Raw genomic sequence first — 15,318 nt, forward strand, 5'->3', positions numbered from 1 at the left:
TCTAGAGCATTTAGAACTAACTAGTCATGAAAAGATCTTTAATAGAGGCTTTGTAACCTATATTATATTTTGCTTGTACAGCTATGGAGAGGAATTGATAAATGTGAACTGAATCAGCAATGTGTGCTTCATGGAAAATAAACAGAAGGAAACCAACATTGTAAGCCTTTTGTCCATCTTAACAATCACGTTGGGTGGCTTCAAAGCTGACTTGGTCAAAGATATTTTCCATTAAAATGTCATCCACATTACCTTACAGAACTATTCATGTTCTAGTCTAAATCTTGAGTCACTCTCAGACTATCATAAGAGAAAATAAAAAATAAGTAGTACTTGTACTTGATTTTTGATTTGGTTGCATTCTAATAATGCAAAAAGACCTCACTATATCATGGGAATAACAGTAACATGTCAAAAAACGGGGTTAAATTAAAAGTACAGATGTTTTTTATGTTGATATGGAATCACTACATTACTCAGACGTTTAATGCAGGCCACCATGCTGTCTGCTAATGTAAATGCAGGTTCAGTATAGCATATTAAATACAATTAATATTGTAATGCAGTCTATCTAACTGATATATCCCCTTTTCATAAAGAATGTGTGCACCCATCAGTGAATAAATGACAAGTAATTTCAGCAAAGTCATGTGGTGATGCAGTGATGACATCCTTTGTGGCAGTTTGTCATCTAGCCTCAGGAAGCGATTAATCTCGCTTCTAAAGCAGATCGCCGCTGTTATTCAGGCATCTGTCTGCTTGGTTAATACATTCCTATCAGAGTCAGGCAAGTAACGTGTCTGTTTGGGTCTGACATTTACAAACTTCGGTTCAGTGTTCCAATGCTCTGAAACACAAAGATCGCACACTTTCAACTGATGTTGTAGTCAAGAGAAAATGCTTTCAAACACTGGTGCACTGAATCCTTGTTATCTGAGGCTATATTTAGCTTTCCTTGGCATCTGACTGAAAGTGTAAATCTAAAGGAGGACTTTGACCATATCATGATGAGTTGTCTGTTATGATAAGTCTCCTGTTCTTCCTCAAAAGTCAGACTGAAACTTGTAGCAACTTTACACTTTAAAGCCAAAGATATACTGAGTCCAATTTCCCCCCCCCTCTCTTTCTCTCTTTTCACTGAATTTTTTCACTAAACATCATATCCTCACCCATCACCTATTTATTTCTTATTTATTTCTTTATATCCTAGAATATATACTTTTTTCATTCTCTTGGAGCAAACATATTTCATATTGAAGGACTATCACTTCCTCCTGACCTTCTTCCTCCTCCTGACTTTCAAGATTGTTTCTCTTTAGTGCTTACAATCACACCATCAGCTTGTGAGTTTCACTGTCATGGTGTGGAATTCTACAGATGTTTGTAAAGAGATCATCAGCGGGGATCTCTGTGTGCATTGAAGTGTATGTCACCGCCATCCGCAATCGATATGGTTTGTCTTCTTCTCCGACAGGTGGTAATGAAGTGGAAGTGAAACAGAAAGAGGCTCTCAGTGACACTTATGCCTTTGGCCACAAATCCGGTTTCGATGGCAACCTCGTCTGGGACAACATTTTGACCGATAAGGGCGAATCATAAAATTGCCAGCACTAAGGTGATCTTGTAAGACACACAAATGATTTCACATAATGTATGATAGTATTATTCAAGACCTGCTTTGAGAGGATTCAGTTTTTGCAGGTTTTTCTATTTAGGTTCCCTGTCTGGGCTTGTCTTTTGAATCCTTTAAATCCTCATTTCCTCATCCAAATGTAATACATACCAACTCATTGCCATATTGAAATGTTCTTCCATTAAATCATAAGGTGTTAAAGCTGTCTCATGGTGAAGCACTGCTTTTCCTGGCAGCTGTGATTTGTAAGAAAGAGACAGGATTTAATTCTACTGTTAAAGAGTAGCTGGCAACGGGGAAATAACAACAACATGAATCCATTTTCCAGGCTGTGATTCAAATTAACATCAAGAGAAAATAAATGGTACAGAGACAGTGGAGAGGGGAAACAAAGCTGGTAGACAGCATCCTGTCTAACTGTTATTCTTGCCATGAGGTCAGAGTGACAGGAGCATCCTGGGGTTTCCTTTGAACATTATACTATTAAAACAGGAAGGTAACTAGTGAGATTTAATGAAGCTTTAATGAAATTATGATCAGTGAAAGTATATGCTTTACAACGTTCTAATTTTATTGACCAACTGAGAATAAGAGTGTGTGATTTTAAGACACCATAATGTAAAATAATGACAATATTTCAATGTGTCTGCTGTCATTGTGAGCTTCACGTGACTCACATTTCTATTAATTGTGCTGTTAGTTTTACAGAACCAAGCCTCCTGCAATTATTGAAATTTCTATTTCATGTATTTGTGTTTAGAATACCTATTTGCTGAAGAGATTGCATAATCTGAGGAGGATCAAACTTTCAGTTGAAGAAAATCTCAGATATGGTAGTGACTATTGTCCCCTTTAAATGTTTGACACAGAGTGAGCCCTGATATGTGACCAGTGTTTTCCAATTGAACAGACAAATCAATTAAAATGTGTCCACAAAAGACACATCAGGGAACACAACATACACTGTTCTACCTTGGTCCCATTTTGGTTTAGATATTAATGGCAAATGGTGAGGAGGCATGGAAAGTTTAGCGACTAACTGCTGAGTTCATTGTGTTAAACTATGATGTCTTAATAAAACATGCAACCTGGTTGAATTTTGCCATCGTTAACATGGACAACACTGAATGATTTTCATCTGGGACTAGGATTATATTCTCATCAAATCAAGTAAGTTTACAGACGGTAATATCTTTGAAATATGTACCGTCAGTATTTATGTAATATCTCACATTTTACAGATTTTCAGATGTTAAGCCTACCAACATTTTTCCTTTGAATATATTTACAGTTATACTTGTGTTTATAATGATGATTAAGACAATTTATTATTGTATGCTCAAGAGCCCTTTAAAAAATCACAGTTAACCTCTTCTATTTATCAGTTAAACAGCCCAAATGATGAATTGTCTGACAATTTTACAATCAGATGATATTACAGAAAAATGTTACAAAATTTGATGAACAGTTCTGTTTTGTTGAGTGACATTTAGGATTAATCCTCTAATATGAAGCATAAGAACAAAACAGTGGAAACATGACCGTTTTGAACTGCTATGTTAGTTAACTGGGTCATATGTATTGATTTATTACATACAGTGGCAGACACCCTTCCCCCCTCATTCTGACTGTACTCCGATCAGACATGTACACGACCTTGTTTTTTGTGTAATTACCAAAAATGAGCTTAAATTAATGAATACATATATGCTCTTTTGCCACTGATATCTTTTTATTTTAGAGTCAAAATTCTCACTAGGCCTGGAGAGCTGGTCAACCACCAGTAACCATGGAACTGGATGTGGTGAACTTGTTTGCCATTGCTGCAGGGACACTGGCTGTACCTCTCCTGGCTTTCATGGCTTCCTTCATGCTATGGCCTTCAGTGCTGATCAAAATATATTACTGGTAAAGGGACATGTTTGTCTTAGTTTTGTTGTAGTTTTGTAAATATATCCACTCATATTGGAGAGTTTCCAAGATTACTGCACATGGTAAAACCTACAAATTTCCGCATGCAAACAGTGTGACAAGGACAAGTTGAAAGAAGACTGGATATTCTAGGTTTAAGCATGTTTTACTGTTTTATGTGACTTTTGGGTCAACAGCTGGAATCTACAGTGCTCAGTGTAGCTTTTTTTTTTTTTAATTTCATCCAGTATAAGTCTAGTTTCATTCTTCTAGGTACTGGAGGCGAACCCTTGGTCTGCAAGTTCGCTATGCAGATTGTGGGGGCTATCGATTCTGTTATTCCTACAGAGGGAAGCCAGGACACAGGCCATCCATACTAATGCTGCATGACTTTTCTGCCCACAAAGATACATGGCTGTCCATGGTCAAGGTAAATCACCTAGACTTGGGTGAAAAGTTTCTGCTAACACTTTTCACTCACATTGCAGTAGTCATATTTTAACTAGCTTGCTTACAATGATTATCTGTGTTTTGCAATGTTTACTTTTTAAAATTGTGATAGATCAAATTTCCGAAAGTTTCGCAAAAGAATTACAGTGAGCTGCAGAGTGCCACAAAACACCAGCAATGTTAAAGTGAGAGAAAAAGAAACCAAGGATGTTGCTTCACTATATAGTCGAGAACACTACATAGCCAAAAACAGAGTCACTAGACACCAAGTCTGGCAATTCATATACTTGTTTGGATTCTGTGCAGTATCTACCCAAGCATCTGCATTTACTGTGTGTGGACATGCCAGGACATGAGGGCACCACACGTACCAATGTTGATGACTACTCCATTCAAGGCCAGGTTAGGAGAATACATCAGGTGGGTCTGATTAGCTCTGTGTGCAACCAACACGACATGAACGGCACATTTTGATTCATCATAAAACTAGCAACAAGCAGGGTCAAGGTGGCTAGGTAGTGTGTTGCGCACACACACGCACACACACACTTGTATGTGTGTCTGCAACACACTACCTAGCCACACGCACATGTACAATATAAAAAATGTAATTATGTATTTGATTGGACAGATCAAAACATATTTTCAAAAAACTATTTTAAAATAATGCAGACTGTAGCATGTATCCCTTTAAAACCACAACAAACATTACTGAAAATTTGTTCTTTACTTTCAGTTTGTGGAATCCATTCGGTTGAACAGGAGACCATTCCACCTGGTGGGAACATCCATGGGTGGGAATGTGGCAGGGGTGTATGCAGCTTGCTATCCCTCAGATATCTGCAGTATTACTCTCATCTGCCCTGCTGGTTAGTCTAACCCAAACTCATTCTATGTACTCAGTGGGAGGGAAAAGTAAATAGATGATGTAGATTTCTCATACTGCAATCCATGGGAATCTAATCCACTTGAATCAAACATGTAAGTGATGAACAGGCTCAGAATCAATACATAGAAGGTGGGTAGTTGGAAATGGAAGTGAGAAACACAGATGAACACAAGACAGAGCACAAATTGTTACCTCCACAGACACTTTACCTTCCTGTTCACACTCTCCCCTTCTCCTTCTGTAGGTTTGAAGTACCCCAATGAGACTAAGTTTGATTGTCAGCTACAGGATCTGGAACACAGCCAATACACACTTAGCATCCCACTCATACCATCCACTCCAGAGGAGATGGAGGATATGCTGAAGCTCTGCTCCCATGTTCGATTCAAAGTCCCACAGCAGGTTGGTTTTGGACCCCCCCCTCCCCTCCCCTCCTCTCCCCTCTTCCCCTCCCCCCCCCCCCTCTCCTCCCCTTTATAAAGTCTTTTGACCACAGATGTTCAACATGCTATACCACATTTTGACTAAATTTCTAATTTTTAAATTTCGATTATAGGTTCTTCAAGGATTGGTAGACGTTCGAATACCACACAATGACTTTTATCAAGAGGGTTAGTGTTTGTCTCTCAGGTCAAACATTAACTTAATTCATTTTCAGTTCTGTTACTCCTGTAGTGGAATCCCACTCTTAGTGTGTCTATTTAAAGTAATCACAGGTAGAACAGCTGCCTACAACTTGTTCTCTCTCTCTCTCACACTGGACTGCAGTTTTCATGGAGATTATGGGGGAGAGTTCTAGATATGCATTACATGAACACATGCGCCAAATAACAGCCCCTCTGCAAGTCATCTGGGGTAAGCAAGACCAGGTACGTAAAAAGAAAGTTGACCTCATGCCAAAGAAAACCTGCATCAAAATGCTTCTGATCCATTGGGACCTTTCATATAACAGTAATACACACATTCACATCACAACAAGATGCTCCCTCTACAGAAATTTTGGAAACAATACCTGATGCTGATACCATTTGTATGATGTAATGTGTCTCCATTCCCTCTCTTTTCCCTTCAGGTTGTGGATGTTTCGGGAGCCTCAGTGCTGGCTGAGGCTTTGCCAGGGTGCCAAGTTGATCTGCTGGAGAATTGTGGTCACTCTGTGGTGATGGAGAGGCCTCGCAGGACTGCTAAACTTATTCTAGATTTCATCATCTCTCAGCAGAGCATGGCAAGTGGCAGCAACAAAAAGAAATCATGAACAATTTGTGTTCTAAAAGTATCTGCTCTGATATTGCCTCGTCTTTTCATGTCTTTTTAATTTGCGTGCGGTGGCCAGTGAGTGAGTAGTAAAAACCAAAAGGTGCAATGAAAGTCAGTTATGAGAATATTTCCCTAATCCACTCATCCAAACTGTTTCTCAAGATTGCATCACCACAGCAGATGTATACTGTATGCTCCCCACGTTTGTAAAATTGTGTAAATGAACTATGTAAAAATATTCAAATGAAAATATAACTGGAATGTTTTCTCTGTAAATAAAAGACAAAATAGGTTCCTCACACAAAGGCTGTCTTTCATACAATTACATTAAAGAGTACACACTGGTCAGAGCAATCCTGTCAAAACACCTGCATCACTTTAATTTTCTGAATATCGTTTTAGCGAAGAGGTCAGTGTATTTGGTTAGGTACCATGTGACTACGTACGCAACTATGAGGTTGAATTGCCCTCTCGCTCGCTCTCTCTGCGTTTGATATCTCTGATGCGACTGGGGAAAGCAGCTAGCCGGCCATCCTCATTCAGCACATCAAACTAGCAACCTTCGACTATAAGATCAGGCTACACCGTGAGGCTTTTCTTCTCCGCGCACAAAACACGCAGTTCTTGGAAAAGGTAATGATTCTGATATCCACTTCCTTAAAAAGACCGAAGAGTTCCATTCATTTTTGCTGCGACAGTTCCATCTATTGCAGCTAATTTAGCCATCGTATGTGGTACAAGGCCGTGTGTGTGTTTTATGTCTTTCGTTGGCATCGTGTGAAATCCGACTGGTTTTAGCATTTATAAGATCCTCGGTACCTTGCTGAATATAGGATATAGTTTGTGTTTGTCGTCGAGATTTTGATGGCTTAGCTCTTGCATTGACTGACCCAGCTAATTAATTTACCTGGCTAACTGTTAGCTGACGAGAGCTGTTTTGCATGTTAGCTAGTCTCCGCTGTAGTATTGTGCTCAACCTGAGTGAAATACCCAGGCGACTCGGTTACCCTGCTTGAATTTATGGTACTAGAATTGAGAACCAATCAACGAATTTTGTGTTGATTCGTATTACCGCTTTAGCCTCGCAGCTACTGTGACCTTGATGTTCGTATCTTTAGATGAAACCCGTCCAGTAAAAATATTGTTAGGGGGTCAAAACGAAAGAGCAATTAAACTGCATAGTTCCAGTGGTTTAATTGCTGAGCAGGGTTTCAGTAATGTATATACCAATGACTTAGGTATAAGTACCTGCTACAAGTGGAAACATAAGGTAAGGAGCAATGAATCTTTGACAGAGAATTATTTCAACAGCGTCTTGACTAATTATATTTCGTAGTACATTTAAAACACGGTGATTTTTTCGTATTTGTTTGCTTGTTAAAGACTTAACAAAACGTAACCTGAACCTCTGTGTTACAGACGGCCCTACCTATCCTTATCAAATGGATAATGGAGACTGGGGGTATAGGGTAAGTAAATGAGAGACAAGACTGGAAGAGTACACTGATACTCTGTAGAGTACCTTTAGTTTTACCCTCCCCAACACAATGAAATACATTTAATTTCACATGTTTATTATGCTGAGTAACTACAGGTAACATAATTAATATTTCTGGTAAGACTGCATTATTATGCATGGCAGGTATTTTCAGGTACATGTGAGTTTAGACTGACATTAGTCACCTAAAGCTATTTGTATTTATTTCTAGATGACTGACCCAGTCACCTTAAATGTCGGCGGTCACCTGTATACCACCTCTATATCAACTCTTCAGCGATACCCAGACTCAATGCTGGGTGCTATGTTCCGGGGAGACTTCCCCACCACACGGGATGCCCAAGGAAACTTTTTCATTGATCGAGATGGGACCCTCTTCCGCTACATACTGAACTTCTTACGCACATCTGAGCTCACGCTTCCAGTTGATTTCATGGAGATGGATTTGTTGCGGAAAGAGGCTGACTTCTATCAGATCGAACCTTTAATCCAATGCCTCAGTGACCCAAAACCATTGTACCCACTGGATACCTTTGAACAGGTGGTAGAACTGTCCAGTACCCGCAAACTCTCAAAGTACTCAAATCCAGTGGCAGTCATCATCACACAACTAACCATTACAACAAAGGTTCACTCACTGCTTGAGGGTATCTCCAATAACTTCACCAAATGGAACAAACATATGATGGATACAAGAGACTGTCAGGTATCATTCACATTTGGACCTTGTGACTACCACCAAGAGGTGTCTCTCAGAGTTCACCTCATGGAGTACATAACAAAACAGGGCTTCACAATCAGGAACACAAGGGTGCATCACATGAGTGAGCGTGCCAATGAGAACACAGTGGAGCATCACTGGACTTTCTGTAGGCTGGCTTACAAAGTAGAGGACTGAAGAAGCCATTGATATTATTTCCATGTTGTTACCAGTAACGTAAATTAAATTCCATTATTTGTTGAGCACCTCACTTTTATCATCAGTGGAAAATATGGGGATATCTTGTTTAAACATCATTCTTTAAAGAAAAATAAGTACAAAATCAAAGAAAGGTTATGTTATACCAGCTCTGTGGTTGAAAAAAAACAAACAAACCTTAAACAAAATTCCAGTTCATTCCACTATATCATGAAGAACTTATCAGGTGACCAGAACATCTCTAAAGACTTGTGGGGAAGGAATTCACTCCCTCAAAAAATTACTCTGTATAATATTATGCACTATGTGCAACATCATGTTAGTATTATATGCATGTACTTTTGACATTCCCTGAAGTATTAAAAGTCAAAATGTTTTATCTTGCCACTGATTCTTCAAATCACCAAAACATCATGTTATAACATCAGAAGTCAGAGAATCTAAGTTTCAAAACATAATCAAAACTTGAGAGAATAAATGAAGTCACATGGCTCATTGCTTATACAAACTTGTGCACAGAACTTGTGATCACTGTTTTCATTGCTAATAGGATGACAACAGTAGTGTAATCTACACATTCTGTGACACCTTTTTACGTACCTCATGCAGTGGTCTAATGGATTTTATGCTACTCCCTCCCTTGATTTTAGAAGGGAGACTTAGAACAGAAAAGGCTTTTTACAACTTTGCTCCTCGCTCTCAGTCTGGTGGTCCTGTCTGATTTTAAGTCGTACGTCAATATAATTCAGCGATGTCGGTTTGTAAGATCTTGTCTCCGTGTAAATTTTTATCAATACTCCCTCATTTCAGCAAATGGTTTGTAATAGCGAAATTTGCCTTGCATCCATAATGTAAGAATAACTAATGCCAGTGATTTTACCATGCAAGTTTAAGCTCATATCAGCGTTCAAACGACAATTGTGGTAATTGTTTAGAGCTCCTTAAAGAAGTCTGCAACTAGCCAAGAGCATTATTTTAGCCCATACAGACACAGAATGAAACGCCCCCTTCCGTTTTCAGCTTGATGCAGACTTTCATTTCGAACCCCCTCTCTCAGCACAAATGTTGGTACCTTCCTGAAAGGTGACCAATAAGAACAGGCCTGTGGCGATCTTGACGTTTAAGTCGCCATGTTCTTCCCTGTTATGTCAGCTTGCAATATTGTGCATGTGCCTTTAAAAAAGACAATATGGAAGGACAAAAAGTGATGTAGGAGTAATGACAGCGTGCGAGAAAATTAGCGTTCGATATAAAAACCTGATTTACTGAACTTACAAGCATTACACTTGAAACTGTCGATTGCACCTATCGCTTTCACACAGTGAAGAATGTTTAGAAAGAATCGAAATATAAAATATTTTCTCAGTCTTGTACCGGGAAAGCGACGCTTTGGGGTGTACAGATTTTTACCGTTCTTTTTCTGCATCGGAGGCGTGATGGAGTGGATAATGATCAACGTTAGAATAGGAAAAGAAACATTTTGTAAGTATGTCAGGACAGTTTCGTCCACGACCTAGACGAAGGTTGCTAGACGCAACGTAACACATATCTATGCTGCAGATTCCTGCGCAAGTGTATACTCCAATATGTAATAATAGAAAGTAAAACCTCTTTGGTTTAGCACTTTTTAGGCACTTTTAGCAACTCTTCTCGTGTTTTTGGATTGAATATTGCCCAAGATTTGGTCAAATGTCACTCTTTCTAATCTGCACAGAAGCATTAATCCCTGAAAGTAACTAGATATGGGGATGGTAGCAAGTGTCAAAATATTCTACTCTTTTGTCGTCATTTAAAGCTTTTCTGTGGTTGGGAAACTTAATAGCTCTGATTTATTAAGTACTACAATCCATCCAGGTCACCCTCAAATAGTATGAATGATATATATGTGTATTAACCCTCTGAACAGTGACCCCATGAACTGAATTTATCTAAGTTCATAGCAAACATTTGAGTGAAATAGGCCTGTTTGCACACTGATCTCAAATTATTAAGTGGTGCATTTAGGAGAATGATGTTGGCAGTTGTAGTTCTTTGAGAATACAGTAATGTAATTATGTATTTGTTTCTGTTTGACTTGCTTCTGAGTGTAAGATGACTTACAGTATACTGACACATCTTACCTGTGCCTGTTCTGCGTTATTCAGATGATGTCTACCGAAGAAAACGTTCAGAGAGGGAATACCAAAGGAAAATCGATGAGGGAATGACTGAACTCACTGAGTCAACACCCAAATGATCAAGAATATCCTCAGGAAATGGACACAGTTCAGTTGACAGTTCAATGAACATAATTCAGAGAACGCAATAGTATGAGTAACCTATAAATTCAATGTCACGCTGTTGTTTATTCATAACGGTCTCTGTTATTCAGACCCATCAACATATACCTGTCTGTTAATCAACAAACAAAAAGACAGAAAAAGAGAAGCCTCGTCTATGATGACGTCTATGTGGATGATACCCTCCTTAAAGATACATATCTGTGTTCAATGCAAAGACCAGTTATCCAGATACCAGAGTACACATAATTGTAGGTGTGGTTTTAAAAAAGTATAATCAGTATCAACCCTGATCCACAATTTTCTTTCGGTTATGCCAAATATGTTACCATGTAGGCCTTAATTTCAGTCAACATTTGGGCAGCTGGGTCGGTGATTGAGTAATGAAAATTAAATTAAATGTGAATTTATTGTAAATAAACTGATTGTAAATAAGGACATTTCACATTGGTTACATTCTGTTCATTTTCTTAATATGGGTTTGTGCTTTGTGGTCATAAGGGATTACACAGGCTGCTGTATTCAGTGGATTGACAGGATCTCAATTTAATATCGTTTTTAAAATAAGAGGAATGCAGTAAAAGTTTATTATTAAATCAAACATTCCTCTCTTGTCGGTGGCAAATGACACACCAAAAGACAGATACGAAAGCTATGTCCTGCAAACTTAAAAATGTGCATTATATTAAGCTACATTTGATGCACATATATAGGTTACTTATCATTTTCACTTGTGCAGTGATTGAAAGTTTATGCACCAGAAATATCAAGTAGACACTTAAAAGGTTTCTCTTACACATGCCATTTAAACTATCGAAGTGTCTGACAAAGACTAATACACTCAATATTCAACTCTGTATGAAGCTTCTGTAGATTCATATCGAAGAATCTTAGCATTACATTCATACATCATATTACTGCTGACCAGAAACTGCCAAAGGAATCCATTCTTGGTTATGCTGGCTCATGTGCTTCCCACTCACTTGTAGTTTCCAACAGGTAGAGTTTTCAGACAGATGAAGCTGTTTGGATGCTGGGCCAACATAACAGGGTTGCCATCCAGTCGTATTTCCTGCATGTTATGCCTGATGTAGTAACTACTGTTTCCTTTGCAGAACGTTTCATCAGTCACAGCTGTTATGTTGTTATTCTGCAGGTAACAGGACAGTGGAATACAGAGTATGTGATTAATATTTTTAATGTTTGAGAAGGTTAATGTGATGTTTTAGCTTGTAGTATCTATGTATATGGGACTATAAAAAAAGGACTATATTTGTACTGTGGTGTGATTTAAAATAAACTCACATGTAGGTGCACAATACGCAGGCTCTCAGGGAGTTGTGGGACTGCTTCAAGTTCGTTATCCCCAAGATAAAGATATGCTAGTTTGGTGAGTTTCTGTCCCAAGACATGACCATGTACATAGCAAAAGTATGTAAGTATTAAATCGTGCTTAAAATAATAGGCATTAAGTAGAGGCAGACTTTACACAATTGGTTTTAAATGAATAAATGAAAATACAAGTAAACGACATGTCCCCTGACTCACTGTACCTTAAAAAGGTTAGCCTTTACTCCTTTAGTTCTCAGACGATTATGATTTGCGTTGAATGAGACAAGCTTTGGTGGTAGCATTGGGAGTTTGAGAAGCTTGTTCTCTGCCAGCATCAGTTCCTCCAGCTGATCAAGTTTTGAAAATGCACCATCTTCAATCTCAGAAATCAGGTTGCCAGTCAGGTCAATCCTCCTCAGTGTGGCTGCAATACACACAAACACACACAGAATAACACACAATAACAAATTAAAAAAAATGATTCTGAATTATGGTAATATTCTAAAATATGTGTGTTAATTATATTTATTTGAATTGTTTATTTAAATTCTTTTTTAAAGGGACTCCACCCCACATGTACAATCAGAACACTTTTTCTCCCAGCATAGCAAATGTACAAGAGGTTATTTAAAATCATAAAGAATTCTCACCAATATCTGCAAAATCTTTGTTGGTTATTTTGGTTATTTTGTTAAAGCGTGCATAGAGATAGGCCGTTTCCTTTGGTAAGGGGGGAACTGCTGTCATCTCAGGAGTGACCTCCTCACAGTACACTGAGCCAGTCAAGCACACACAGAGCAAACATGTGGGCAGCTCTGAAAAGCATTTAAACAGTTAAAAGATGGTTAATACTTAAATACACCAACAATTATTTTTCTCAACACTTCATGTCCTCATAATAAATAGGGATACATGATATGACTCTCGCTGTGTATGTGTTTAAATTCAACGATTACCTTCATCATTTTTTGCTTCTTCTCTTGGACTTTTGTCATCTGCATCATCTGGACTCTCAACGTCAGAAATAGCCGTGAGCTTTTTCTTTTGATTCACATCCAAGAAAACAAGAGGCGTGGAAGATGACATACTGATTGCATTAAACTCTGTAACACTGACTGAAAACTAAATCAACCCTCCTGAATCTGTATGCAATTATTAACACCATGTCATCAGCACCGCTTATTCTTTTAACATATGCCCTACTTTGAGATGCAAGTAATTAAAAAATGTGATCTTTTTTATTATTGTCATGTTTTATGTTGATGTGCATGTGACTAACTCATCCCATATCTACATTAAGGCTTTTGGCTGTTTGTCAAAACTGAGGTACAACATCTCAAGAAAGCAAAAAATGATAATAATACAGTTTCAATTCAAAGGTTTCAAATTAATAATTTCAAATAGAAGTTAACTGATTTTTTCAGCTTTACTTCTATGTTCAAATTGATCAACTGCTGGCCAAGTTTATTAGTTGTTTGCTTGTATTACAAATCTTAGAGTATAAGAAAAAAAGAGTAGAACAATCTAGGACTAAGGTAAAATCGACTTTATCTTCTTTATCTACAAAGTATTCATATTCGCCAACATGTTATATAAATAAAACTGTTCTATATTACCTTTGGTTTTTTGACTTCCCTAAAAACTTCCCCTTTTGAGTACAGGTCATCATAATCCACATCACGGGTGTATCTTGACATCCGTAGCTCATCTGCTGTAGTTTCAGAGAACATCCATGGTACAATTATAAAGGATAAAAGCAAAATTCTCAGATCCATCATTTTTGTGTAGAGGAACTGGAATAGTTCTCAGAAGGCTGCAGAGAAAAGGGGCAGTGCAATGTCTGTGTGAGCTGGAATGAAATGAGCCCGTGAAAACTAATTCTCAGGAGTAGCTGCCTGTGAACTGTTGAATAACATTTTATGAAACTTGTCTTAACCCACAGTGTGCTGATAAGAAATCAGTGGTGTTTGTTAAAAGACTCCTCAAAATGTAACGTACATACCTCATTTGTCATTACTTTTGTGGATGTTCTTTATTAAATTCTGTATAGATAGTAGTGGAACTAAAACTGATGGTTCTTCATTAATTCAGTATGCCACTTTTCAGTTTATACACTACATCCATGAAAGTACTGTATTCACTTGAAAAATGATGTCAGATGAGTTCACTGAGACGTCTGGGAACTGTCTGTTTTTAAAGATTTGGTTTTTATTTTCACCCCTTTTGAATGACAAGGGAAATGTTTGTCCTGGAACAAGTAGACACTGTCATGGAAAATGTTACCATTTGGACAATTAACAAGTCTGTTTGAGGTAGAAAGGAAAAATATAGTCAAGAATGAATAGAGCACTGGCTGTGGAAATAAAAGAAAAGGGACTCGACAGGAAATTATTATAAGTGCAGGAATCTTGGACAGAACTTGTTTGCTGAATGGACTTGAAAGCTAAACTCAAAGCAAGAAATACATAACATAAGTATCTCCCATGAGTCTCCTTTCTCAAAATATGAAAACAAACTCATGCATTTCTGCACAGTTTGCAGGGTTCACAGAGATATTTAATATGAATTTACAGAGATTCTATCAATATGTAGAGTGATTTGTTTGTTGAATAAAGTGACACGTGCTCTCCTTCATTTTAAATGCAAAGTCTCATTTTCTTTAAACAAGGAAAAAAAAACCCATTTGTGTCTTTGGAGACGAACTATGTATGAAAAGAAACATGAGCTATATAAATGCTGAAAAGTTATTACAAAATTCCAAATTCCTCTAGAAATCTTGGATTGTGAATATAAACATTACGATGTTTCCAGACATTTTCTGAAATTCATCCTGGAGGCTGGTCTCTCTGGATTTGGAGATTATGAGTTGATAGTTTTAACAGCAACTCTCACACGGGGGTGTGCTTTATATTTTAAGGAATGTTTCAGAGGAACATTTTGTTATAACATTTACAAACCTTTCATTCCTTTGTAAAGACAACCTTGAATCTACTCCACAGCTGCTGAAACAAATGCATATTATGGCCTTCATATTGCAAAGCAGTTACTCTATATCCCAAGAGCTGCTGTTACTTGCGATGGGAAGTACAAAGAGGCAGATAAACAGATTGCAAGAAAAGATAAGAAAGAAAGAAAGAAAGAAAGCAAGAA

At 37.8% G+C, this 15,318-nt stretch overlaps 4 protein-coding genes across 4 annotated transcripts; 3 read left to right on the plus strand and 1 right to left on the minus strand.

The window, feature by feature from the left end:
- The first annotated feature begins 3,422 nt into the window (after positions 1 to 3,422).
- abhd6b (abhydrolase domain containing 6, acylglycerol lipase b) lies at positions 3,423 to 6,138 on the plus strand. The gene is made up of 8 exons (XM_030769682.1): positions 3,423 to 3,541; positions 3,818 to 3,974; positions 4,301 to 4,414; positions 4,731 to 4,863; positions 5,128 to 5,285; positions 5,440 to 5,494; positions 5,652 to 5,752; positions 5,956 to 6,138. Exons 1-8 carry the CDS (start codon positions 3,423 to 3,425, stop codon positions 6,136 to 6,138), a joined length of 1,020 nt encoding a protein of 339 aa, XP_030625542.1.
- Positions 6,139 to 6,649: 511 nt separating this feature from the next.
- Positions 6,650 to 8,788, plus strand: kctd6b (potassium channel tetramerization domain containing 6b). Its single transcript, XM_030769533.1, has 3 exons — positions 6,650 to 6,773; positions 7,560 to 7,609; positions 7,850 to 8,788. Exons 2-3 carry the CDS (start codon positions 7,583 to 7,585, stop codon positions 8,534 to 8,536), a joined length of 714 nt encoding a protein of 237 aa, XP_030625393.1. The 5' UTR covers positions 6,650 to 6,773; positions 7,560 to 7,582; the 3' UTR covers positions 8,537 to 8,788.
- Positions 8,789 to 9,702: 914 nt separating this feature from the next.
- Positions 9,703 to 11,249, plus strand: uqcc5 (ubiquinol-cytochrome c reductase complex assembly factor 5). Its single transcript, XM_030769433.1, has 2 exons — positions 9,703 to 10,039; positions 10,702 to 11,249. Exons 1-2 carry the CDS (start codon positions 9,886 to 9,888, stop codon positions 10,791 to 10,793), a joined length of 246 nt encoding a protein of 81 aa, XP_030625293.1. The 5' UTR covers positions 9,703 to 9,885; the 3' UTR covers positions 10,794 to 11,249.
- Positions 11,250 to 11,815: 566 nt separating this feature from the next.
- ognb (osteoglycin, paralog b) lies at positions 11,816 to 13,946 on the minus strand. The gene is made up of 6 exons (XM_030767745.1): positions 13,785 to 13,946; positions 13,125 to 13,209; positions 12,819 to 12,983; positions 12,390 to 12,592; positions 12,142 to 12,234; positions 11,816 to 11,986 (listed from the first exon to the last, which is right to left on the minus strand). The coding sequence occupies exons 1-6, from the start codon at positions 13,944 to 13,946 to the stop codon at positions 11,816 to 11,818; spliced, it is 879 nt and encodes a 292-aa protein (XP_030623605.1).
- Between the last annotated feature and the right edge of the window lie 1,372 nt (positions 13,947 to 15,318).

The sequence above is a fragment of the Chanos chanos genome, chromosome 3, assembly GCF_902362185.1.
Source record: "Chanos chanos chromosome 3, fChaCha1.1, whole genome shotgun sequence".
Classification (NCBI taxonomy): Eukaryota; Metazoa; Chordata; class Actinopteri; order Gonorynchiformes; family Chanidae; genus Chanos; species Chanos chanos.